Source organism: Leptopilina boulardi, unplaced genomic scaffold (genome assembly GCF_019393585.1).
Source record: "Leptopilina boulardi isolate dan_hultmark-lab unplaced genomic scaffold, ZJU_Lbou_2.1 LbouV2_31, whole genome shotgun sequence".
In the NCBI taxonomy this organism is placed as follows: Eukaryota; Metazoa; Arthropoda; class Insecta; order Hymenoptera; family Figitidae; genus Leptopilina; species Leptopilina boulardi.
This window is the reverse complement of record NW_026137874.1, coordinates 3,856,270-3,880,498: the sequence shown is the minus strand read 5'-3', so window position 1 is coordinate 3,880,498 and position 24,229 is coordinate 3,856,270. Positions and strand designations below refer to the sequence as shown.

At 27.5% G+C, this 24,229-nt stretch overlaps 2 protein-coding genes across 7 annotated transcripts; one reads left to right on the top strand and one right to left on the bottom strand.

The window, feature by feature from the left end:
• Nucleotides 1–687: 687 nt before the first annotated feature.
• Nucleotides 688–8,262, top strand: LOC127283424 (double-stranded RNA-specific editase Adar). Of its 6 annotated transcripts, none has more exons than XM_051308287.1 (9): nt 688–853; nt 1,352–1,449; nt 1,583–1,641; nt 1,743–1,803; nt 2,144–3,001; nt 3,071–3,456; nt 3,582–3,876; nt 4,344–4,534; nt 4,704–8,262. In XM_051308287.1, the coding sequence occupies exons 2-9, from the start codon at nt 1,398–1,400 to the stop codon at nt 4,800–4,802; spliced, it is 2,001 nt and encodes a 666-aa protein (XP_051164244.1). In that variant the 5' UTR covers nt 688–853; nt 1,352–1,397; the 3' UTR covers nt 4,803–8,262. The 6 variants fall into 6 exon arrangements, with proteins under 6 accessions (XP_051164244.1, XP_051164241.1, XP_051164243.1 ...); XM_051308284.1 differs by having other exon boundaries at nt 1,232–1,449; XM_051308286.1 differs by having other exon boundaries at nt 690–853; nt 1,249–1,449.
• Nucleotides 8,263–10,618: 2,356 nt separating this feature from the next.
• Nucleotides 10,619–18,427, bottom strand: LOC127283421 (major facilitator superfamily domain-containing protein 6). Its single transcript, XM_051308280.1, has 12 exons — nt 17,786–18,427; nt 16,740–17,047; nt 16,536–16,636; nt 15,604–16,149; nt 15,396–15,517; nt 15,086–15,311; nt 14,862–14,999; nt 14,454–14,723; nt 14,124–14,382; nt 13,744–14,037; nt 13,359–13,477; nt 10,619–13,251 (listed from the first exon to the last, which is right to left on the bottom strand). The coding sequence occupies exons 1-12, from the start codon at nt 18,187–18,189 to the stop codon at nt 13,132–13,134; spliced, it is 2,907 nt and encodes a 968-aa protein (XP_051164237.1). The 5' UTR covers nt 18,190–18,427; the 3' UTR covers nt 10,619–13,131.
• Nucleotides 18,428–24,229: the final 5,802 nt, after the last annotated feature.

Here is a 24,229-nt window from a genome sequence, read left to right as displayed (position 1 = left end):
CTATCCTTCTCTAACTCATTCTTCTGGTTGCGTTTGCGATTACAATGTCGTAAATACAGGTCCGGAATCTCTTCAATGCCTACAATGGTATGGTGGGGTCTCGCGGTGAAGTCCGCCGATAGGTGGATACGTGTCGAAAAGTCTACTCTATCTTCGTTTTTCTTTCTTGGTGGAAAAAATATAGAGATTACTTTACGACACGTAGCCACCTATCGGCGGGCTTCACCGGGAGACCCCACCTAAACAAACAAGATTCCGAACCTGTATATACGACCGTGCTGCAAACGTAACCTGAATGATGAGTTAGAGAAGGATAAACAATATGTCTACCCTTCTCTAACTCATTCTTGCGTTTGCGATTCCAGTTACGTTCTTTTCTGCTCAGGCCTTTACGCGTAACTCGATGTTTTCTACGTGTAATGGAGCATTTACACCTTCGGCAAAAAATGTTCTTCACCTTGCATTTTCCAAAATACACTTACCTGATTGGTTGTCCACAATGAATCAGATTCTAGACAATTAATCAGGTAAGCGTATTTCGGAAAATGCAAAGTGAAGAAAAATTTTTTGCCGAAGGTGTAAGTGCCATTATGACGACAAATAGTGAGTGGGGATTTTGGCGCATATTCACGTATAATACTACGTCACGTATTATACGTTCCCATCTCTGCGAGTCGCCCCCCGACTCGATGAGTGTGGAATCAGTATAAAGTCGTATCTACAATAATTGTTGATTGTTTCTTTTATTGGTTCTTTGAAAAGAATATAATTTAGTGCATTTAGTGGTAGTTCAAGGTTCCAAGTTGCTGGTTCAACTTCTAGTGTCCCATACCTTGATTTATACAAAAATTGGGTAGATATTCATTTAAATTCAAACAATAGAAATGCTAGTGACAGTGAAATAATTAAAGATTAATTGTTAAAAATTATATTACATATAATTCAGACCGTTGTAAACAAACAAAGAAACAAAGGAAGACGAAGAAAATAACCTGTAGAAACTCACAAACACGTTTTTATTATAAATTGAAATTGGTGTAATAATCCAAGCCAAAAGTCACGCTTTGCTTAAGTTTAGTATATTACACACACACATATATATATATAGTAATAGAAAAAAGTCTTCGTCTTTCTTTTTTATTATCGGATTTCGTGATTCGATATAGAAAAGTTTGTGCACAACGGTCTCATTTCATATTACACGCGATCGCAAGTGTTCTTTTTTTGAGAGAGAGAAAGAGAGATTAGGTTAGTTCGCGTCCGGAAAAACAGCAGAAGGCGCTGCGGACTTTCGTGCGCGAGAATAATCAAAATCAATGCAATAGTGCAGTGTTCCTTGATCGTCTTGCAGGTGTTTTTTTGAAAAGTATTTTTTTCCTCCCCAATAAAAATTCATCATGTCGAATGGACTAGCAGTGTTAAACAATAGCAAAGCAGTTCAAAATTTGAGTAAGTTTGATGATTTTCTGTCATAATTTCATCTAAATTTTACGCGTCGAAATTTTATACACAATACATTTACTCTGTTACTTTGTATATGTATACATATACCTATATATAAAATATACATTTACATTTCCAGCCTGTAACGCTTCGCCAATTGTCTCCACAACACAAGGACAAGGAAAACACTCGGCGAGGGTGAGTTTTTGACTAATTAGTGCTATTTTTAGATGACGTCTTTTGTTTTTCTTTTCGCTTACAATGAAAAGCTCCTCTTTTTTTCTTATTTTGCATTTCAGATGGAACAATCGAATACCTCGCACGCTGCTGTTAAAAGAAACGCTGATATTGCTCTAGAAGGTTTGTTTTAAAAATTATAGTTGAGATAAAACTTGACTTAAAATAGCTGATAATTCATATTATTTTCGTCTTTGTCAATTCTTTCTTTTAAGAAGATATATTTTATCACAAGAATAATTAAACTTGTCATTAATTTTAAAAACTTGTTAACTTTTGAAAAAAATTTGGCAAACTAATTTCATTTGTTTTTTTAAATATCTACAGTTTCAAAGAGATTTTTATTTTATATTTTTTATTTTCAAATTAAATTTCAATAAGAACTTGGAAATTGTTTTAAATTTATTTTGTTTTTTTTTGTCATAAATGTTAATCATTTTTTTTTTACATCTTTATTCTATAGAATTATCATCTCCTGTTTCATCAGGTTCGCCGTGTTCAAAGAAACGTCACAAGAATCCTCAACCAAAGAATGCAGTGTGCGCTTTAAATGAATTAAAAGCGGGTGCTGTTTATAAAGTTGTCTCACAAACTGGTCCAACACACGCTCCAATATTTACTATAGCGGTGCAGGTTGATGGACAAACATATGAAGGAAAGGGACGTACTAAAAAATTGGCAAAGCACGCAGCTGCCGAATTGGCATTGAGAAATATTGTACAATTTAGAAATGCACCTGAAATTGTTCGTGTAATTAATACAAATAATTGTCAAGCAACACCATTGGAGCCAGACTTCACGAGCGATGTAACCGAACGTGATAATCATTTGGTGAATGCATTTAAAACTCTCGCACAAGAGCCAAAGAGCGCCAGTAAATTTTTAGACAAAGGCCCAGTAGCATTAATCAATGAATTATATCCGGGCGTTACTTATAAATGTATTTCTGACACGGGCGAGAGTTATGCAAAATTCACCATTGCAGTGACAATTGATGGCGAAACATTTGAGGGTACAGGTCCGAGTAAAAAATTAGCAAAAGCCGCAGCAAGTAAAGCGGCATTGGCGAAATTAAGAAATGTTCATAGTTCATCATTTTGCATTCCATTACCAGTACGTGTATTGCCGAGTTATGCTAATTCGGGACACTGGCAGGAACAAATGAGTCTACCACAAATGTTGGCCGATCGAATAGGAAAAATGGTCAATCAAAAATTTACCGAACTCGTGCAAAATAAACCACAACATGCGAGACGCAAAGTTTTGGCAGGAATAGTTCAAACAAGAGGGAACGAAGCGGAATTAATTTGCGTTTCAACTGGTATTTTTTTTTTTTTAATTTCAAATTTGTTCTCAAAATTGATAAATTAATTTTTCTTTTTTCTTCTAGGCACTAAATGTGTTTCGGGAGAACATTTAAGTGTAAGTGGTGGAGCGGTAAACGACTGTCATGCGGAAGTTGTTGCACGACGTTGTCTATGCGAATATTTGTATAAACAATTGGAATTACATACAGATAATCGTGGTGATGACTCAATTTTAGAAGAATCAAAACAAGGATTTAAACTCAAGCAAGGTATTCAATTTCATCTCTATATTAATACTGCTCCTTGTGGTGATGCCAGGATTTTTTCGCCTCACGAAGAAAATGAATCGGTCGATAAGCATCCAAATCGAAGAGCCCGCGGTCAATTGAGAACGAAAATTGAATCGGGTGAAGGAACAATTCCCGTGAAAAGTAGCGAGGGAATTCAAACCTGGGACGGCGTTCTCATGGCAAGATTTTTTTTTTTTGTAAAATGTTTAGAAAACACGATATTTTATTCAAGGTTGAAATTTTCAGATATAAGTGAATTTTTCTTTTTAGGGATTAATTATTTTGTTTTGGAAAATTTTCACAGGGACAAAGGCTGCTGACGATGTCGTGTTCGGATAAAATAGCTCGCTGGAACGTTCTAGGAGTGCAAGGAGCACTCCTGAGCCATTTCATAGAGCCAATTTACTTCCACAGCATCGTTCTTGGCAGCTTGCTAAATCCTAGCCACATGTATCGAGCGGTTTGTGGGCGCATCGAGAACACAATACAAGGTTTACCGCCTCCATACAGGCTCAACAAACCACTGATGAGTTTGATTACATCTTCCGAAGTTAGACAACCTGGTAAAGCACCTAATTACAGTGTCAACTGGACAATTGGTACGTATAACATTAATCTTCACCTCTGCCAAGTTTTAATATATAATTTTATTTTTATTTATATTACATCGCTTTTTTATAGAGATTTTTTTTATCATTTCATTTTTATTCAATATAAGTCATAAACCAATTACAGAATTATGAGTAATACATAAAAGATAATATAAATTATATTTTTAGAATATGAAACACGTAATAATCAATAAAGAGTAATTTTGTATCTATTTGAAATGGAAGAATATAAAATATGTAAATTATTGTCTTTCATATAGTAACGATATATTAGTGTTTAAATAAAGTTTAAATATTAAATCATTTGAGAAACCCTTTTTTTATTATGAATTTTTAAAAAACTTTCTTAATTGTTAGATTATAAAAATAAGTTTTAAAAGTAGGTCAATCGGTGCGTTTTTATAGCGTCTATAAATTAGTTATAAAATTATATATTTTCAATTTTGAATTTATAGGTCAAGTCGAAGCGGAAGTAATAAATTGCACGACTGGGAAAGATGAACTTGGGAAACCGTCCAGAATATCAAAACAGGGACTCTTCAAAAAATTCTACAACCTTTTGGGAAAACTTGATACGATTGATGATGCCGATCAGAATCAGTGTCGTCATTATTTAGAAGCAAAGTCATCTGTCCAGAATTATTCGGTAAGAAATTCTAATTTTATTTTTGTTGAAAATGTTAAAACAATTTTATTAAATTTCAATTAAAGATAGTTGAATTATTTAAAAAATATATATATATGTAATTTAAAATGTATATCATTAACGAATTCTTATGTGTGTTTTTTTTTATAATTTGTTTAAAAAAAAATAGCTCGCTAAACGTCAGCTGAAGGATGCATTCGTCCGCGCTCAACTTGGCAGTTGGGTTAAAAAACCAATTGAACAAGACATGTTTGATGTTGACATCTGACTAAGCAATGATAATAATGTTTCTCGATTGGGTTCGAAGAAACGTGTTTCCGAGTACGTTGTACCTCGCGTAAATTAGATCGATCGTTCAGTGTGTCACGGAACGGTGGATTTTGGTATTAGTAAAGCATAAATTTTAGGATCTCAAAAAACGTCTCTTATTATTATTATTACTTGATTGAATGCAAGATAGAAGAAAAAAAATGATTTAAATGTATACAAGAATGTCGATAATTCGCATGAGTGTATGTATGTGTGTAGGAAAAAACAAAGTGTGAGACAAAATACGTTTTTCTGTTTGATTATAAGAGTTAACTTGAATATTCAACTCTCAGTAAACTATCACCTAAATTTAATATGACTTCAAGTGTTAAAATTATATTTAAGTAATCAATATTCTCTATTTATATAAAATTTTTCACTTGAAGTATATTTCATTTTTAAGAATTTAAGAGTTGAAAAGTGTCCACACAAAAAACTATTTCAAGTTCATTCTTTAATAGACAGTAAATTAATATAAATATATATATATATATATATATATATATATATATATATATATATATCGCGTCGTTTTTTGACAATTCCATAGACTGTTAGGAAATTAAGAAAGAACTTAATTAATCTCGCGTATATTGTAAGAATCAACATTTATTTTTTTTCTTTTTTTAGATAAATCCGTGATTTTATTTAGTAGATATAAAAATTTGCTTATCCTTATTCGAGGTGAATTTTCATAATAATGATAAGCAAGCCGGTACATATCTTTTATTCGGTCTCTTCTAAGATAATATATTTCTCGCACGTATATAAAAAAAGAATGTTCTTTAACACAAAACTAGAACGTAGTCATCCGAATTAAATATATAGTTAAGTCAAATATTATTCGATTCAATCTCGTTAATATATTTTATAGAATTTAGGCGCGTTCACCAATTCATTCTTTTGAAAAGAAAAAGGGGGTGGAAAAAGAAGTAGTGAATTGGAATTTTTTTAAAATGTCGAAACATAGAGACTGCCGCGTCCTTCTTATTTGATATCCTAAAAGGCTGTGAGCGAATCTCGCATTGAGGTAGTGAGCAAGACGCGGTAATTAATGTTATTTAATAAGTGAGAAAAAGTTGATCAAAATAATTCCCACAATTGCTCAGTTTCCTTGAATCGGGGAAAAGAATGAAAATATTGATAAGATTGTTTTTAAATTATTGATAATTGCGTTAATTTTCGCACACGTTTTACAATCACTTCCCTTTCACGCATTATAATTAATTAATTTTAAACAATCTTATTTATATTTTTTTTTTATCAATTTATTCACCCTCCTACTGTGGTGACGTGCAGTCATTTTTTATTATTATGTATTTAGCTTGTGACTCCATTAGAATTTTAACAATATTATTGTTGTAGTAAATTTTTCCTCTTTATCAAATAGAATGGTCAGTATTTAAAGAATTTACTTGAAAAAATTTAAATTTAACATTTTCATTCAAAACTACATTTTAAACATTTGAATTAAAAAAAAAACTTATATTAAACGTTTTTCAATGGAAAACTACATTTCAACACTGTCCTTTAAAAACATCAAATAAAGTTTTGCAGTGTACACTTAATAATAAATATTAAAATAATTACAGTGAACGATTTGCAATAAATGATTTAAAAAAATTAAAAAAAAATACTGTTGACAAATGAAAAGACAGTTGCATGTAAAATGTAGATGTAAAAATAAAACATGCAAACATTTTTTCAAATCGGACAAGAGAAATTTTTTGATTAAGGCCTAAATACAACATTTTTTCCGTAATCTGCTTTTTACACTTCGTGTAGGAGGGAATTTAGCGATAATATTAGAGTAAACAATCAATTTAGAGATTTCTAAGATTAATTGCCTCACTATGCCAGTAAATTGTCATTTTATAAATAAGAAAAAAAAATAGTTCTGCCGTAGTGACACACTATTCAACACCGATCCAGTTTGATGCGAAAGACACAAAAAAATTAATTTGGAAATAATTACCACAAACGTACTCTGAAATAGTTTAAAAAATACTAATAACAAATAATTATACACTTCAAACCACAATGGTATTATCAAGTGTGTATTATATAAAAATTTCGTTTTTAAATCTCTTAGTAATCAAGTTCAATTATTGAAGATCATTTGCTTCTTAAAATTAATGAAAAAAAATCGGCTCGAGTATTTTTTTTTCATTTCAGTCACAATTTTTCATCTTAAGGAAATACTTGTGCCAATTTAAATAATATGTTCAGATTTGCACACGAAATCTGTCAAAAAAAAAAAATAAAACAAAAGTGTGCTTCAATTTGACTTATATCGCTGTGCAAATGTTGGGCAAGAAATTTTTTTTTTCCACACTCATTGGTTAACTATCATGTAACAAACAAATTGTATTCTTAATAATTATAATAATCTTATAATTATTGGACTTAGCTCGTAAAAATAATTGTAAGTTAATCTGAAAAAACCTGTAAACTACAAATGCATAATATAAAGAACGTGAAAAACGAAAACAATAAATGAAAGTAGAATTGAAGAAAAAAAACTAGTAAACGAAAAATAAATAAAAAATAGAGAAAAGAAAGTAGGAAAAAAAGAAACGAAACTAAAAAAAATAAAAGTAAAATAGTTTTTACTAAAAAGAAAAAAAATGTTCTTTATATTGAAAGTAAATGAAAAAACAATTAATTTCTTGCCTGGCATATGGAACACCAAAGATTTCAATTATTTCTGATATAGATATTTTCATATTTCTCAATTGCTCTGTCGCAATTAACTATATAGTGTAATAGTGTAATATTATTTGTTTTTTTCTATGCTTTTAACAATTTTATTTTAATAATAATTTCTAGCGTAAGATAAGAATTTAAAGAAACAAATTTAAAACCTCCATAAACTTGCTATATATAAATTTTGCAAATTTTAAAACATTTTTTGTTTGTTATTTACAATATCTGATGAAAGTCATCAATTTATGATGATTTAAATTGATTTTAATTTTGTGTTTTCTTTTTTTTTTTTTGTTATTTTTATTTTTTTGTTCTGTCAGATTAAAAAATTTTTTTGTTATTTTAGCTCAGCGATATATCTTTTATTACTTTATTATAAAATATAGTGAACGAGTGAAATTTCTATATTTATTTTCTTATTTTTATGTTCGTTGTTGATTAATGAACATTTATAATTTTGTATTCTTTTTTTTGGAATGTGAGTTCTTTTTTGTATTTTTTAAAATGCACTTAAAAGCATATAAAAGAAACTATTTAATAAACAAAGAAAAAAACTAATAATAATAATAATCAAGTATTCAACATCGAGAATTACAAGTATTCTTGTTAGTCAGCTAGAACTTAAGCATGACTAGTGCCTCTAGTTGTAAAATCTTTAAAAAAAACAAATTAATGAGAAATGATTCGTCAATAAACTGTTATTTACCGAAACATTTCTTCAGGCTTTTAATTATTAACAACCACATTTTTTATTTGTTTCCATTTTCAATCCCTGAAAATTGTTTTCTTTGGATAATTTTTTTTTGGAAATGCTCGGATAATGAAGAAGTATTTAAAGTGATGATGAATGAGGATGGCAAAAAAAAATGGGAAAATAAAAAAGCAATGCTTAGTGACAATTTATGTTTCCTTGAAATTTTATATGCCTCCGACGTGTACATGTATATATTTTTGTTTGATAATAGTTTTCTGCGATAACAATTTGTCATTGATTTTATATTATATATATATATATGATACAACTAGTAAAATAATTGCACTTCCCACGCGAATTTTTGCTTATCTTTTGATAAATTTTTCTTGAAAGTAGAGTTTTTATCCGAATTTTATAGCAAATTTGAATAAATTTCCTCTAGGATATATAATATGAAAATTCATTGCATGTGAAGTACAGGATGAACTTAACAGACTTCTTAAATCTACGCTGATATGTATCGATTTTAATATATGCTTTCTTCCCTGATCCCTTAATTTGAAATTTACAACTTTTAAAAATGGAAAAAAATCCAATAAAGGTAATAAATTATAATGGCAATGATAATTAATAGATAAATATTTCATAATTTAAATTTAAATTTCTAGAAAACAATTTTTGCTATAAGAGAAAATAACGTTTTCAATTTTATTTTGTTCGATTTTTAAAGGTTTGTAAATTTTCTTTTCTGTCAAAATTGTCTTCAAGTGAGGGTCATTATACATATAATGGGAAAATTTTAAAATAATTTTTATTTTCTATACTTATATATACCTATGGAGAAAGTAATTATTTTAATCGCTTCTAAATTAAAGGGAAAAAAAATTTTAATAAAATATTGAAACTTGATGATATAATGTAGAAATGGATTAAATATATATGAATCGCTTTGAAAAAAAATTCTTTTTAATAGTAACCTCAGTTTATTTGACGAATTGTTACATCAACAAGAAATTCCTCTTGTAACAGAATATTTAATTAATGATTAATTATTTCGTAATTTCCAATTTTCTTTATACACATTGAGAGAAAAATTTAATGAATTGTTATCAGTTAATTTAAAATTTTAAGATATTAATAATATTATTTTAGAAAATGTCATTGGATTTTTTAAATTATTAATTTAATGAATGAAATTTATTCTTAATGTAATAATTTTTAATTTTTTCATGAGTTTAAAATTTTATTTATTTATTTTTTTTATCATATATTCAATAAATTTTTTTCCCAGTGTAATATAAATATTATGTAAAATTTGTAACACTGTGCGCTTTTTTATTCCAAAAATCTAGTTTTCTGAATTTTTTTTGTTGAACAACATTTGTTACTTTTACAAGAAATAATTCACTACAATAACAATTTACGAATGAATGTAATTAATTGGATGTTTTTTCTATTCATGAGATTAATGTTTTTTTCAACTTTTTGTTTCATGTATTTCTACAACTGTACATAAATTCGAATACGAACTTGATCGTCAAAAAAATGATTTTTTTTCGATATTTTCTTACATTCACGAATGTCAATTATATTCAGAGTGACTAAAAAATTTTTATTTCTGAAATCACAGTTTCTTGAATGCCTTTTTTTATTGAAACCTTAGTATACATTTTGGTTTTAGAATTTTTCGCAATTTATTTTTAAAGAGAATTCTTTTTTTGTTAAAGTAAAATTAATCCAAAAATCCTTAATTTGAAATTATTATAAAGTTTTTCTTTAGTTCTGCTTTAGAGAATAATTAATAAATTCCAATTTTCAAGCCCCTCTGACTTAGCGTTTAAATACATATTCTTTTTCTTAAGCATTATTTATCTCTGAAACGTAGTACAATAGGCTTAAGTATTTCTTGTAATAATCTAATTCTCTTGTGCCTCGATGAGGGGTTTATATATTTTATATCCATTCTCGTATCTTATCAAACACAGGGAAAATTTTATTATAATCAATTTTTCTTATCTAATTAAAATATTATAGCAATTAATTTCCGGTTTATAAAAATATATTCACCAGAAGAAAAAATGTGTTAGTTAATTGAAATTAAAAAAAAAATTTAACAAACAAAATTTGTATACTATAAACCAAAAGAAACAAATGTTGAATATAAATTTAAAAAGTCAATTGAAGATTATGAATAATATTTCCTTGTGCCTGAAAGATCCTCTTCATACTTTGCATTATCTTACGCGACACTTATTATATTTTGGGAATTAACATTATTTTATAATACACACAACACGTGGAACATTTTATATAAAAAGAAATGAATCTAATATACATGATATTATCAATACACGTAGGTATTCTAACAGCGAGCATTTTTTTTTTGCATATAATTTTTAATAATACGTTGCTCTCTAATACTTTATAATAGAATTTTCTACGCGAAAAACGAACGATCTGTAAAGCAAGAGCCTCATTAAATTAGATAATAATATTTACATAGAAGCATTTTACTATCATTAGATTCATTCCAGTATTCTGATTTTCATTCTTTTTTAATATCATAATATTAATTATATTTTCCTGTCAAGAAATCACGCATTTCTTTCCTCATTTAAAAATTAGCATTCATAACATGTTCTTTCTTTTCCAAATAATTGGAAAGTGCATTATATATATACATACATACATTCATACGTATATAATTTATTACAATAGTAATTATATGTATATGTATTATTTTTCATTAGGCAGAGAAAAAGAGAGAGATAGAGGCAGAGATTAAATTAAAATTTTCTAAACGATCAAATTCCAAGATCTTTCAAACGTCACATTTCGCTGTAAGTAATTCGCGTTTTATAAAAAGCAAACGTCTTAAACTATAATATGGTAAACATTTTCTAAAAGTTTTTCAGGCTTTATGTGTATATAATAGCTATATAATATATATTACTAAATATTCTTCACTTTACAAACTTTTACATAAAATCTTTTTAAAACTAATAACTGGATATAAAATCATTTTTATTTTTTTTTGGCAGAGATTTCTGATATATGTGTAACTCCAAAAGATCTTGTGTTCTCTTACGAAAAAATATATATTCGATTTACATAATTTTTTATTTACTTTTATATTATAAATATATTTATTTTAACATATATTATTATTTTAAATAAATAATTTGTTAATTCTATTTGAATCGAGATTATTTTTCTATTTCAAATATATTTTATTTTATTTTATCTTTCGAATTAGATGTAAAAAAAATCGTAATTTTAATTCTATTAATTATATTTTTTTCGTAAGAGTTATTTGCCGATAAGTGTAAGTATTGTCGAAAAAAAATGTTCGTTTCTTAATTATTATAGTGTTTACAATTCCTCTAAAATCATTTAAATTTTTGTTCAAAAATGCGTGTCCTTTTTTTTTTTGCTAAATCTATAAGTAAGATCAACAATCTATAATGTTAGTAGATTCGAAATTTCATGATAATGAAAATAGTGTGATTTTGAACGATAGCGTTACACTAATACTGCTATTTTATATATACAACATCGCTGTTATATGCGGGATATGCATGAAGGGTGATTTTTTTAGCAACATTGACTAGATTCGAGAAAATAGGTCCCTATAAGAATTATTTTAATCCTAGTGAGTGTTTATAATCTAAAAATTAAAAATTTATTTTACTAATTAACTAATCATCCAACGACAAAAATGAGGGTTTTTCCCCACTTTCATTATGAAAATTACAAATATTTATAATGAATTAAAATTAAAATTTGATAGACAATCATTTTTTGTTTAAAAAACTAACAAAGGTATGGAAAATTAATTTGATTCGATTTTAAAATTAATTTAAATAATTAAATAAATGTATAATCGATAAACATGTGATTTTATTAGATAAAGAATCTCCAGTGCAACTAAGGTATTTAAATATTTTTTCTATATTGTTTTTCTGTTTTAAAATGTGTAAGTCAAATAAATATTATTTTCATATTTCTATATAATAATTATTCTCTTGTCATATTTTCAATTTATTTATTTATCTTTCATTCCATTTTAAAAATGATTTTCATGATTTAACAAAAAAAAAAAAAAAAAAAGAACTGATATGTAATATTAAAGCATATTATTGATATATTTATATACATATTTGAAGAAATAAAATTTATTTCTTTGTCTATAAAAAATTTATTTCATATTTCTCAGTTTCCTTTTAAAATCCTATTAACTTAAGTTTTTTTAAACTGCGATTTTTCAAAACTCAATTTAAATAACTTGATTTTCATTTGTAAAATGTTTATTGTTATTGTTATTATTTTATATTTTCACGTTTATTTACGTTTCATTGTGTTTTTACTTTTTATTATTTATTATTCTCCCTTAGTTAATTGTATTGTATTCTTTTTTCATTTTTAATATTTTTTGTTTTATGTTAATATGATATCTTATCGTTTTTTTTTCATTAATTTTCATTACTTATCAGATTGTTATTATCATTATACAATAAGAATATTATTAATTTTTTTAAAGGGAGAATTTAATTGAAAGTTAATTATTTTCTTTGTGAAGATATTTCTTTGAATCAAAATAACAAATTGATCGATAAATTCGTTGCTTTTGACTCAATAAGAATAATAAAAAAGTTGAGATTATTACTCACCCTTGTAATAAATGTATGAATCATGATAAAATTGTGAAATAATTTTTTTCACATCCTTCTACGTATACACATTTGCAAGTGCTGATGATACACATTCATACACAGCATTTTTTTTTGTAGCACTTACGGTCCACACGCTATTTCTCTATATCTCGATCATTTTTTTTTTCCTGTAATTACGTAATTGTAAACAAGGGGGTTTTTTGCTATGTGAGTTGTTACCAGTCATAGTTGTGTTGATGGAAGGGATTGGTACATGGTTGTTGAGCGTGAAGATGAGTTTCTACCGGTGGTGGTTTGGAAATTTCGAATTCTGTTCCCACTACTTCACTGTATATCTGTCTCGTGTGAAAAAAAAATTAACGAATTAGTTTTTTCAAAACATTTTTTTTAATACTAAATTTAATTAAATTATTAACTACATTAAAATTGAATAAAAATTCACCTGGAAGCTCCTACGAATAAATTCATCCTCTCCTTTGCCTGAGATACTGTAGTTGTAACCGCCGCCTCCACCTCCTCCCCCACCACCATTTAAGAATGGATTATTGGGATTGACAGAACCTAAAAAGAAAATTTTAATTTCCAATTATTTTATGCATTTTTCATTAAATTATTAATTTTTTTAATGTTATTTAAATATGTTTTTTCAGCCAATAAAAACGGGGAATTAAATCTTGATATCAATTAACTGAAATTGGGACAAATCAATGCTTTTGCATAATTTTCTCTGTCTACCGTAAAAGAGGGGGTTATTGATTTTATCAATATTATAATATTTTGACACATATTTGCGAGATATAATGAAAAAAAAGATAATAATTGATTACCTCCATTGTTACCGGGTACACCTAAATTACCACCACTTGTTTGATAAGTTGCACCATAACCGGGATCTTGATTGGCTAATTCGTGAAGACGACTTGAACTTAAAGCACGTGGAATTGCATTACTTGGCACGCCATGTGGAGCCAAATGAGTTGCTTCGGCAACTTGATGGGGATCTTCTGTTGGTGGCAAATCGGAAACAAATCCAGTGTCGACACGATAGAAATTAATGAAAATAAATCCACCCAACACCAATAGACAAACAAAACCATAAGCTCGAAACACCGTTGTTGTACCTGAAAATTAAATTATTAATTAATAATTTTAATTTACATGAAATATTATTTTATAATATTTATTATAAAATAATTAAATAACTTGCCATAACTAGCGACTAGCATTCCACCGATAATAGCTCCGCAACCACGTCCAAGACCATGGTGAAGACCCTGCAAGACACCTTGTGCGCTAGAACGTAATTGTGGTGGTGTATTGTGAGCTATGTAACTGCAGCAAGCAGCCCAAACGGCAGCGTGAGTTATTCCTTGAATGAATTCAAAAGGCAACACCCACCATGGATTTCTTAAAGCGGAAATATAAAGGAAACGCAGTACATTTCCTCCGAGACCAAGGCACAATACCTGTAAACAATAAAAAAAACAATAAAATAAATAATTATAATTTTATTAATATAATAAAATCCTCAAGATACCTTGACATGACCCATTTGACGAATGAGTCGAAAGCTGAAGAAATAAGCGAAAATTTCGGAAATATGATTAATAACGGAAGCAACACCAAAAAGTGTTGGTGAACCTCCATAATCTTGAAGATGCCAAAAAAGAAAAGTGAAAATAAGTCCAATGCCAAAGCCCATAAACCAAGCAACAAAAAGAAATGATGCACATTTAATGTCCTTGAACTGTTTTATCACAGTCACCCATTCAGGTATTTCCCTCGTTGTTTGAGCGAATATTTTACTCTAAAACAAAGGAATAATAAACAAAAAATTGATTTTAAAATTTGAATTAAAAAATCCAGTTTTTAAATTATAGCAGATTTTGTAACTTTTTATACTTTAGTTGAGAATTTATTATAAATTAATAAAATAAGTATTTACGGTCTTTTCTGCCGGTGGTGGTTGAGGTGGTAATGCACTTGACGATGAATCCTGCAAGCCAGGTAAATTCAATTGCTGTGACAATTGATTTTGAAGTTCTTCCTCTCTAGTTAATTCAGCAGGTGGCTTGGAGACTTCCTTTTAAAAACAATGCACAAAGATTTCGATATTATATAATAATCAAAAATTTAAGAATAAAAAAAGTTCTTTATTTTATATATTACCGGCTCAGAGGCGATGAAGTCATATTTGAAATTAATTTGCGTGGCAGTAATTAAAGCACCACCCATTAGTACACTGAAAATAGCAAAACAAATTGTGTAATTTTTCTCTCTTGCATCTGGACCACAGGGATGATCTGGAAATGCTGTACTATGATCGAGGGCAATTCCAACGAAAAACATAGCCAAACCCCAACCTAAACTTCCAAACATACGTTGATGTCCATATCTGTAATTAAACAATAATTATTTGTTTTTTTTTCTTTCACTTAAACCATCAACATTTTTTTTTCTTTTATTTCATTATTCAAACCTGTCAGCATCTTCACCAAGAAGAGTAATTACAGCAGAATCAGCCAAAGTAATTGCAGGAGCAGCAAAAAATTCACCAACAATCACCAATAGTAAGAGAAGAAAAAAGGTTTTTTGAATATCCTGAAAGACGTATGTCAATTAAGTATATATATAAACAAATCTAAAATATTAAAAATTATAATGAAAAATTAATATATAATACTTACAGACAAATTGTAGACGATGAAACTGAAATAAGGTTTAACTAAATTTTTATGCTTCTCATAATCATAGTTACTGGCATAGTTGACAGATATAGGACTTTGACCCGCGGAAGCTCGAGGATAAATATTAACACCACGACGTTTTCTTACATAACGTCTATTTTCATGTTTATCCTTATCCTCCATATCATCTTCTGCTTCAGACTCGTCTTCAAATGCTTCAATTTCATCAGTATCGACATCATTATCTTCCTCGTCCTCAAGTTTTTCTATTTCCTCTTCCTCCTCCTCCTCTTCTTCATCTTCTTCTTCCTCCGCCTCTTCATCATCGTCATCATCATCAATTTGTTCAGCTCTTAAATACTTCAATTTTCGTGGATAAATTTCCTTTGATTCTGAATCTTGAATACTGGATTCGAAATCTTTTGCAAAGTGTAAATTATCAATATTACGTTTTACCATTATTTTTTGTGGTGGAGGTTTCACTCGTGTTTTTAATGGTCGACTATAAGCCTTTTTCGGTGGTCTTCCATCATTTAGAGGTTCGTTCTATTGAAACAAATAACAATAAAATAATTACTTATTGTTAATTACATATATATATTTTAGATCTTTTGCTATGATTATTTTTATTATTTCTTTTGTTTTGTTAAATTTTAGGTTATGTTTACTAATTAATATTTCTGGACTAAAATTTAAAAACTATAGGAGGCTTCCTATTGGTCGAATAATTAGTATTTGGAATTTCTCGCAACGGAAATTTTTTTCCTCAGTCACGTGATGTATAGTGTTTTGTGAACCAGCCTTTATTTCCGTTTTGAAAAACCGTTAACATATCGACAAGAATTTTACTCTCGTGATTTATTCGTATTCTCATAGAAGTAATTAATAATTATTAGAGAGTTATTTAATGAAATAATTTAATTTATACTCACTTTCAAGAAGCGTTTATACTCTAAAACATCTGCAGGTCTATTCTTTCGAACAATCGCATCGATATCAATCCTGTGCGAAGTATCATTTTGTTTCATTGCATCTGAAGAGAAAGGTATATATATGAGAAAATATTAAAATTTTATAAAGGACTTTCTTTTTTTTAATGTCCTTGTGTTCTATTTTGTGAAATTTTCATTAAATACCTGTAATAGCCGCAATAGGTAATGAGTGATTAACAACGAAGAAATCGTCCACATTGCGTCGTAACCTCTCAAAGACCACGTTTGCTGCAATTTCCAAGTAATCCGAATCAGTGGCTGTTGAATATTTATTATCAATAGATCTTTTAACGATTCTTGGTCCCTTCAAATTTGTGGGTGCTGCTAATACAAATGTAAAATTTTTTTCAAGCATACAAGTTGTTACAGGTGGTTGAATGAATCCCAAAGGCAATGTGAAGATGATCCAACAGGACAGAGAAGCTAGCAGCATCAATTTGCCCTTTTGATACCTGTTTTATTACAAAAGGTAAATTTTTATTTTATATTTCTTATTATTTTAAAAATTAAATTGTTTAACAATTTATATTTATAAAAATTTAGATTTTTTTTTTAAGTGAAACTACTTAAAAGATGTGACGTCAGGGTAAAGTAGCCAGAGGCATTTTAATGTTTTTGACAGCCTTTTTGAGGAAAAAATCGATATTTGTTCCAACTATGCTAGAACTTGTATATAAAAATATAAAATACACTTTATATAGATCATAAAGATATAAATATAATATTTAATATAATTGTCCCGTCAAGTATTTTTTAAAACTTTTATTTAACTTGAGTTATAAAAAATTTAATAATTGCAAGTGTAATGTGTGTCAATTGTCTCTGAACGACACTATTGAAGAAACTAGAGACCTTTTTTAGTATTGAAAACTTTTTTTTAAAAAGAAATTACAACTTTGCTAAAGTAAACTAAAAACAGTTTTAATAATAAAAAAACCCTTAGAATAATTTTCAGTTCATTGACATTTTTCAGCCTTTATGCTAACAAAATGTTTCATGTTCCAAATATATATCAGAACAATTGAGAGAATACAACGCAGTTTTCCTTTGAGACAGTATAAGTGTCAGTGACCTAATTTCTTTCAATATGGGAAAAAAGAGGAACAAATAGAAAAATATGGACTGGAGAGAAAAATTCTGGGAAAAGACACAAAAATTAAATATCAGGTAATATATTTTTGTACATTCACCTGTCAGCGAGAGATCCCCAAAAGGGTGCGCTGAAAAATTCGATGAATGGCCTAAGACCAACGAGTAATCCACATTGACCTGCGTTCATTCCCATTTGCTTGAAGTAGACCCCCATAAGTGGAAATAATGATCCAAAGGCCGAATAGAAAAAGAAATAAAATGTCTTGACGATAAGCATTTCTTGATCTACTGAGCCAAAAAGATATTCGAGAACATCGGTTTTGCCACGAATTTTATGTGTCGCCTCCTTTGGCTCGGGATAGAGATTTGGATCGACTTCACCTTGGGCCTGTGGATCAACCATTGGTCTTGCTCCTGGTGCCATTGGAAGATTTCGACCAACTCCCGTGTTTGGTTCACCTTCTGCCCCATAATTATAATCCTCGTGGCCGTAGTTTTGCATTGTGATGTCTTTTTTTTGTTTTTTTTTCGAAGAAAGGACAGGTTAGTCCTTTGATTTTTTTCTTTCTTTATATCTTTTTCTTCTTTTTTTTCCTTTATTACCGAAAAACTAATCTCACAAAATTAACGAAACACGTAATAGAACACTACTCGGATCACTTTTGTGTGAAAATTTCTCTAAATCATGCGCCGAATCGATGTCCAACATACAGTGGTGATACCATTTCACCCTCACTGTTAATCGATAAACAACATTCTGCGCTCGCGCAACACTTATATATGTATTATATGCACCCCCGTATTTCTAACACCCCTCTTTTCAAATTTTGGCATTAATCGGGGCCGGCCTTAATTATAAAACAGTTAATTAAAGTTAATAAAATTCAATAACTGATTTTTATATTTTTATATCAGTCATGATTTTCTACTTATATACGGAAGTTTGATTTATATATGGTTTTTTTCGATAGGATCAGCAAAAAACATTTGATTTTTCTTCGATACATTTTCAATTAAATTGTTGATTTATATACAAATTTAATTTTATTGAGTATTAATATATTTTTGACCTTAAAAAAAAATTTATTCATAGAGAAATTTTTTTTTTTTTATTTTCGATTTAAACTTTCATTAGTTTGATTTTCTATAAATATAATCGTTTTTTTTTCTATTTAGTAAATATAGCCTTCGAAAGCTTAAATAGTTATCAGCAACTATACTGATAGACCAAGTCTCATATAATTAAAGTTCAAAAGATCAAATCATACAATAATGTAACTAATTCAATATTGGAATATACATATAATTAAATCTTTATTGTTCTCGACTTGTAATAAAAAGCTATAAAGGGCTCAATAACCTCCGTGTTATTTTTTTTCATCTATCGCGCTTTGCTGATAAAAAATCATATAAGAAAAATAATTATTGTGCAAAACGTCCTTGTGATAATGAGCTTATGAATAAATTGCCTCTCTGATGCAAAAACGATATTAAAGTTCGTTTAAAAAAAAACTTTTTTTTAACCAATGAAATCCATCAGTTTGATGCAATATAAAGAAGCAAATTTAAAAATTTTTATTTTCTTAACTAGAGCTTCTCAATTTAAAAAAATATATAATTCAATAAAAGTTTTAAAGGCAATATTTTGTTTGTAATTAACTTACATAATTTTTAATCTTTACAAATATATTATGTCAATGATTTAATTTTTATAAAATTTATTTTTTGGATTTAATTTATACATTAAGTATCAGAGTAATGTAATTTCTATGTATAGAGTTTTATTCTATTTGCAATATCTCAGTAGATATACATATAATTTATTTTATTCTTTGTCAATATTTGCATATATGTATAAAGCTTTCAAGAAGAGAATGATAGAGATTCAGAGTGGCTTGCAAAAGATGAATATCAATTCACCTGAACATAAAAACGTGACGAAACCATTATAGTGCTACGCGAATGACCTTGACATAGTTATTTAATCTTCATTTTCTTCCTTCTCCATTTCGTCAAGTACTCTCTATAATCTAATACGTATTTGCTTTCACACTATCACTATACTAGTGAATGACAAAAGTTCAATGACCGATTAGAAATTGTCCTTTTATATTCACACTTGTAAACAATTAAAAAATTTTTAAACATTAATTTTGAATTTATCAATTCTTAACAATAAATTATTCAAAATGGAAATCTCATTCGATTAGAAATAAATTTGTTGTGCAATTTAAGTGGAAAAAATTTTTCTTATTTACTTTTTTATTTTAATTTTATTATAGAATAATTTCGAAAGGAAGGATTGTTAAAATAATGAAATCCGTATGATTTGAAAATAAATACTTTTTTATTTCAGTGTCATGCCATTAAATTTGAAATGGTTTTTCTTTTTTAAATATAAATGTGTTCACTTTGAATAAATAATTATGATGTTATTTACAGTGTTCCTTTTTTTAAATCTAAACAACGATTATTTACAATTTTCGAATGGTTTCAGGAATTTGGTCCATTCTTGAAGTGAGTGGAAAGGATGAAGCGGACGTTGAAGACGGTGCTGGTTTCGGTGGCCCTTCAAATAAACATGTTTTAGCTGTTTTCAAAAGACGTCCATTATTTCCCGTTCTCCAATAAACGGTGCGAATCGCTTGCTTACCAGCTACAAAACTTACAGATCCACCAATCAACATCTGAAAAATTACACGAAAAAAATGGAACATCAAATTGCGAAGTGAAAAATAATTTCCCTCAACTTCGTCGTTAATGGTGAGTAAATTGAAAATTTTAACAATAATTAAAAAAAAAAGCTTTAGAAATAATAAGTAAATTTTGGGTATTCTCGAAAAATGTGTTATTTATTAAATTTAAAGAATAATTAAAATTAAACAATTCAAATTCAAACAATTCAAATTCAAATTGCACATCAAAAGAAAAAAATTCGAAAATAAAATTACTATATACTTTACTTTTAAAATTAAGAAAAAATAAAATGCAATAGGAATGAGAAAAATGGCAAAGAGAATATAAAGAAAATTTACCTTTGTTAATTTGTAAATTAATTGATACTGCACGAAATGACTAGACTTGTTCGAAAATATAACTTGCAAAAAGTTATATTCAGAGTGTGCAAGCTTCTGGTCAAGAAATCTTTTCTGCTTTCTTCATTCGCACTCGTTATTGTCGACGAGAGCATTAACACTGATCTCGAGCGTTCGATGTCGATAATTTATACCCGATACAAAATTTACGTCATAACTTTTAGATAAGAAATATTATTGTCATTCAAACAACGTGTGATCGCTCGCAAGAGTGAAAAAAGTATATACAAAAGAGACTAAGTAAAAGGAAGAAGAGATGGGTGAGTGCAAAGATCTTTGGAACACACCTATAAGGAGTATAATATTGATAAGCATTGCAAATGGGATTCTTTGTACATATCTCTTCCTGTTGGCTTATTTTAAAAAAAAGATAGAAGTCTCCAATAAGATTTGTTACCAGAAATAATAATAATATTGTTGATTAAATATTACGTCTTACATAAAATCTAATTATTAACAAATATATCAGCGAATATTTTCCATATACAACGCAAATTTGTCATTTTACCGTTATTTCAAATGACGCAAATAATGATGAAATTTGTTTTGTGTTTAATTATTATTATTGTTGTTTTGTACCGAAAGCGCAATGACTTCTTGTAATCGTTTTATTTACATATTCTTTTTTATTCCAACAATATATATTTAAGTGTGTGACAATTTTCTCACTTCTTGATTTTCATCATACGTCAGAAAATTCTTCCGTTTGCGTAACAAAACTTTTCCACGTTAAATGACAATAGGGAAAATTACAGTATTTTCAATTAAAAGTTCTGGAATCTTCCTGAAAAATTTGTTTGAAACTTTTTTGTTTATTATCGTATTCTTAATTGGGAAAATTCTTTTCAATTTAATGTAGATAGTTTTGATTATTTCCGAGTGTTTTCTGTTTTTTTTATTACTAATTTTTGTTTCTTCATTAAAAACAATTTTTAATTTTTCTCATTTTTGTTTTTTTAATTTTATTTCTTAAAATTTTAATTCCTAATTTTTATTTTGATTTTGTATTTACAAAATTTGTTTAGAATGGTGATTCTTTAATTTTATTCTTTCTAAGTGCCTTAAAATTGGGTATTTCATAATATATTTAGCGGGCAAAGTTGAACAGAAAATTCCTCAAAAATTATTTTCCTTTCATATAATATAGTTGACATTTCTGTTATCAATGAAGAGGTTTTTCTTGAGATTTAATCTATACGGTAGCAGTAGATGTCGATTTTTTTTTTAATATCGTGTTTAACTATCTACATTGCAATGTTTTTATTTTTTTTTAAATCTTAACGAGTTCCTTTTTGAAAAATAATAAAAATTTAATGAATCAGCAGATTTACATGCGCGAGATATATATCAAGAAGTAGTATGAACCTTTTTTAAATAAATAATTTCTTACTTTATACCTATAATATATAATTTATATATTTCAATACAACAATACAAAATTTGTTTCATTACGTCACTCATTACATTTTTTTATATTTGATGTTATTTTTTTGTATTCAGTTAAGCATTTGTTTGCATAAACCAACAAATATTTATATAGATATATATTTTCAGAATTTTCAATCGTTTTATCAAAAATATGTTTGCTTGATTCAAATAATTGATTTTACTAGGTAAATTTATTTATATGATAATAGCTTGGGGGAGGAAATAAGGCTATTATTTTAGTTCAAAGTTTTCCATAAAATAATAGGGAAATAATGAAAGAGAGAGACACACACACAATTAATAAAATCGTGGCAACATTATTACATTTTCATGCACGTGAAATCCTCATGGCTTGATAATGAGAACACTATTGTAAGCTACAATAATAATAAAAGGTGATTCCGGGTGATTCTTCTTATTGTTAGTCACGCATTTCTATATACTGTATTGTTATTTTTTTAAATAAATATAAAATTAAAATTTAGAATTGTCAGTTGTTAATTGGAACAAAAAAGAAAAAAATTAAAATAAATAATGAATTAATAAAGAAGTATCTAATTGACAAAAATGAATTAATTTATTGCTTTCTCATAGCGGAAGTATTAAGTTTATAAAATATTTAATCATTTACATTAAAGAGGTCATGACCCTCGCGGATAAAGAAGATAAAAAACTTGATAATAATTTATCTTTGTCTGAATACATCTTTTTTTTGCAATTTGTTAATGTAATAAAAAGTCAATGTTTAACCTGTTGCGATTATATACTAAAAAAAATTTCAGAAAGAAGCACTTTTAAATATATATATATAACATTTTTGTTTAGTACAAATAATGAGAGAAAAAGAGATAATAATATTATATATGTACAAAATAATCCAAAAAATGCAATTATTATATCAAAATTAAATATATCAATCAAAAGAGTATATAACTTTATAAATGAGTTAAATATTAAAAGGAAATTTAAGTCTTTCAGAGAACTATATACGTAATGACGATGCAGTTATTCAGAATTTATAATTATTGATGAAATTTAATAAATATAATATGAAAAATTTTTATTAAGGAATATTTATAGAAATTAATATTCTGCAAAGAAACTGTAATAAGTGTGTTTCTAAAAAAAATTCAAAATTTAGGAAAATTGATGAAATATAATCAAATATAAAGCAAGATGAGATGGCAAAAGATAAATAATTAAATAACAGTGAATTAAGGAATTCAAAGAATTGTTAATTACAAACTGATTAGAATAGAAAATCAACCGGTGCCAATGAGTCTGTTGCGGTTGTAGCTTGTTTTCTTATCATCTTTATAGTCTTAGTCATATGCACGCGTTTTATATCAAAGCTTATCATTTATACAACCTCGCTACCATTTTTTTAAATCTTAACGAAAATTTCATTGATTTCCCCGCAAGTTTCATGGAAAAAACACATCAAGATAATTTTTTTTTATTTTATGTATAAAAATTTTGTTCATACTTTTTATGATGACTATTGGTCAGAATTATAATTTATTATAACATTTGCAATTGATAATAAAATAGTAAATGTGAAGGGAAGGCACCTGTAAAATTTCAACTATTTATATAAATTTCCATTGATTATGCAATTTTGTTTCTTTTTAGAATTTACAATAATTTTATTCTCTTAAATTTGTTCTTTTTTCCTTTTAAGTATATATTATTAGAAAAAAATTAATTGCATATTTTAATTATTTATTATTTTTTTAGTCTATGCTCAAATAACAGTCAGAAGGACAGGATCGATGTGGAGAAAGGGCAATGTAAGGGCAATCGGTGAGTCATTTCTTTTCTTTCCCTATTTTTTTTATCGTAAAAAGAATTCGGAAAATTCTTTTTAGTTTAAAGTAGACTTAAATGTAGTTCTTAATCATTTTTTTTTAATTTACACAAGAATTTATTTTTTCTTTTGCAAAATGTTTTCAAAATAAGACAAACTTATTTTATTTACGTTAAAAAAATATATTTGAAAAGACAAGACATTTTTAATTA